The following is a 3704-nucleotide window of genomic DNA, read 5'->3' as shown; positions in this document are numbered from 1 at the left end:
TATATATATATATTACACATCTATGAACTTGTTAACCCTTTCTGCTTGAGTCCTGGACAGAATCAGAGACCTCTTTTGCTTACTGTGACTTAGAAAAGATGAAACGGCAGCTAAAACTGGACCTAGTGGGTGGATCAGTGGAGTGTTATCTAACTGCAGACCAGAAGCACAGTGAGGGTACTGATATTATCAGCACACTCTCCCACTCCGTCTCTCCTGATATACATAGATAAAGTTTGTGAGTGTAAAAAAAAAGAGTAAGAACCGCAGAAATGCGTGCACATTGCGCTCTAACTCACAGAAGAGCAAACACGCTTGTAATGAGTAATTTGAGTTCTCACCCCGTATACATGCTTGGCTCCTGCTTTGGCAGCAAACATGGAGAGGATTCCGGTTCCGCTGCCCACGTCTAGAACTATCTTATCTTTAAAGATGTGTTTATTGTGGTACATGGAGTTCCTATACGTCAGCGTCCTCACCTCATCCTTCAGCATCTCCTATCGAGAGGAAGAAACGACAACTTCAGTTTTAAATTCGATTTTTGTAGAACTTGGCGTTAATGTTTGTGAGTCCGTGACATTTTATCCCTCGTTTCTGCTCTTGGACTGGGCTATGGAGGACAATATATAGGACACAAAGCACAGTGTCTCCAGGATTCTTTTTATAGAGACAGGTCTCCATTTAGCCTGCTGGGATTAACTGATACACATCTTTCCAAGCACCCCCTCCCGCCGCTCTAATTCTCTCTCCTTTTCTTTCTCCATCGCACTATCTTACTCTCGTCCTTCTCTTTTTCTGTTATCAAGAACTGTTCTTTTATCTTCAGACAGATCCAATTTGACCCTTATGCTATAGATGTGCTGGTATCAAAAGTGCGCTCTCTCAGTCTCTCAGCTGGTTTCGGTGACACGTTCGAGTTCTTACGATCGATTAAAAGTTCTAAAGCAGCTGCCTTTATTCTTTCTTAAAGCAACAGAGGAGGACGATATAAAAAGACAGTCGCGTGCATCAGGCTCGGTGGTGAAATCAGACTGCGGTCACCTCGTGGATCCCAAAGTGGGCGTAGGAGTCAAAGTAGTAGTCTCGTGATGTCATCTCCTCCGGGTTTAGTAGCTTGGCCATCTTGCCTCGGCCGGGACAGGCAGAAAGCGAGGAGACGTGTGGCGTGTGTGGGGGGTGAGGAACATGATGAACAGATGTCACTGGCTTCGGTAGCGGAGATGGTTGCAAGGACTGGGACGAGGGCGCATTGGAAATACGCTGCTGCTGGCGCTGCTGGTCAAGATCATAATATGATTAGAGGCGCATTGAACATTACCACTTATTACATTTTAGAAGTATATTTATGCATTTACTGACTTTAATCAGTATATATGCACTCCTTGGGAATCAGACCCATGACCTTGGTAATGTTAGCAATATGACCTGTTTGAGCTAAGGGGTGTAACGTCCGTAAAACCTTCCCGTAGATTATTCAAATGTTCTTCACACCGAGAAGGAATCTTTCTATGTTANAGATAGATAGATAGATAGATCGATAGATAGGCACTGAGGCTTTAGGTTTAAGGCTTAAGGTTTTTGCAAGTTATGCAAGTTATTTTTATGTGATTGATAAACATGCCAAAAAGCAATTAAAATGTAGACAGTTTTGTAAAAAAAAAAAAAAAATGTGTGAAAAACAAATAATGAAACAGATGGATGCAAGGCACAGAGGCACCTTTTTCTGCGAATGTTTTTTAAGTTAGATTTTTTTTCACGCGTTAAAAAGAGTGAGCGAATAAAATTAGTAGTGAATGAATGAATAGATAAATAAATGAATTCATTAAAACCTAATGAGAATAAAATAGACAGTTTTGTAAAAAAAAAAAAAATGTGTGGAAANTTTTTTTTTCTTCACCTTGCTATTCGGGGCTTGTGTTATTTAGTGACCTGTTAACAACGTCAACATTAAAATCAGGTATGCAAAGGTGAATATGCTAATGAGCTGGGGAGGGGGGCAAAATACTGCAGCACCAAGGACAGCGCTCAGCCGTCTCGCGAGGACCCAGTACACTACATAAAAGAGCAACGACTGCTCAATTCAACAAGCACTCGAGCAACTTTATCCTCTTACTGCACGCTTTAGGTACGAATCATACACTGATTCGATGCGTTCGAGATTTTGGAAAACGTCTCGCATCTGATGCCTGCCTGCTTAATCTTTACGCAACCAACACGCGCAACATCAATATTAATATAAACCTCTATATTTAGCGTTCGGTGTGGTCCGTGCGATCGCTTTCAAGACGTTTTCCCGGGAAATCGGACGCGTTACGCTCGGATCGCTGTGGTTTTTAGCCTGCATAGTCATACACATCACCGGACACTGATTTGTATGACCTCCAAAGCAGCGCGTCATTTTACGCAACCGTGCACTTGAACGCATAGGAAGCGTCTACAACGAATCCGGCGCGATTTAGAAGCAGATATACGAATGTCTGGACGAGCATCGCTGTATTATAGATGACTTAAGGGATCTTTGACTTACCTCCGAGCTCTCCGCCTCCGCCATCTTTCTCCGCAGGAGCAGGCACCGCGATGAGTGCCTCAGTCCCATACGAGCCAACGGGATCCGGATTAACTCGATAAGAACAAGTGCTGTCACTAAACGTGCCGGAAAAGTTTTAAAACGTGCCGCAATAAGCAATACTAGATTAGCGCGTTAAAGCGAGCCATTTGTTGATTCGCGCAGCAGTGTTTAATAAACAATAAATGCCTAAATGGAAACTAATACCGAAATTGTCATAAAGACTTCTTGGACGGTCCCTCAACTCCATGATTTCGACTCCTACTGAAAGCCAGCCGTGCAAAAGTTCTTCCACAGGTTCTAAGAGCCACTTGGAGACCAGTTGAGCCCCGGCTCGTCAGCATCCACATCACCTGCCGCTGCGCATCCCCGCGCTATACGCTGGCACTGACACGCTAGGATGCATCTTTTATTTCGCTTTAACAGATCGGTCCATTCTTTTTTTCAGTTCTTAACGTGTCATCTGAGCCCAGCTGTCCAGTCCGTGGCGTCGCGGTCAGTCAAGTGCGTCTGGATCGCGCTGAAAGTTGGAGTTGAAAGACTGCTGACTGAACTCGAGCGCAGCGAGCGCGGAACTGGAGCGATATCAGTAGCTGAATTAGTGCCTCCCACACAAGTATCGCACCTCCACGTTCTCCAAATAAAGGACACAAGGCCGACTGCGTTTTAGTCCATTTCAAGGCCGAACCTTTTCATTTACAGACGCTTTTATTCAAAGCAATCGTTGCATTCAGCGTGGAGCACGCGTCTTATTAGTTCATTCCCCGGGACGCGAACCCAGTGACCTTGGCCTTTCTGAAGCCATACGCGTCTTGTCAGTATTTCAAAAACTATTTTCAGTAGTGAGATATCAGGTTTAGAGTTTCCAGGAATTCCCTTTCTTAAACGTCCCTCCAACAAAATATCAACCTAATAAATTTAATAGAATGTTCATAAAATGTACATTTACTTACAGTGTGCTGCAGGGAATATCTAAAAAAAAATAACTAAATGCATATATACATATACATAAGTGTGACAAAGAAAAGAAAATACATTAAAAACATTATATTTCAGCTATCAAAGTCACATTTTTGCAAATTGATGTACTAAAATAACTACAAAAACTAATAAAAAAGTTATAGATATTTTACTTAAA

General features: G+C 42.7%; 1 protein-coding gene across 1 annotated transcript in view; it reads right to left on the bottom strand.

Annotated features, from left to right (window-relative positions):
- Positions 1-3202, bottom strand: part of LOC122342465 (protein arginine N-methyltransferase 8-B-like) — an 11826-nt gene extending 8624 nt beyond the window's left edge. The window contains exons 1-3 of the mRNA XM_043236287.1: positions 2528-3202; positions 1042-1275; positions 342-497 (exon numbers count right to left, since the gene is read on the bottom strand). Of these exons, the coding sequence (XP_043092222.1) occupies positions 342-497; positions 1042-1275; positions 2528-2596 (459 nt within the window). The 5' untranslated portion in view covers positions 2597-3202. The remainder of the gene's footprint in view (positions 1-341; positions 498-1041; positions 1276-2527) is intronic.
- Between the last annotated feature and the right edge of the window lie 502 nt (positions 3203-3704).

Source organism: Puntigrus tetrazona, chromosome 4 (genome assembly GCF_018831695.1).
Source record: "Puntigrus tetrazona isolate hp1 chromosome 4, ASM1883169v1, whole genome shotgun sequence".
NCBI lineage: Eukaryota > Metazoa > Chordata > Actinopteri > Cypriniformes > Cyprinidae > Puntigrus > Puntigrus tetrazona.
Note: the sequence above shows the minus strand (reverse complement) of the source record. Positions and strands in the feature narration are given on the sequence as shown.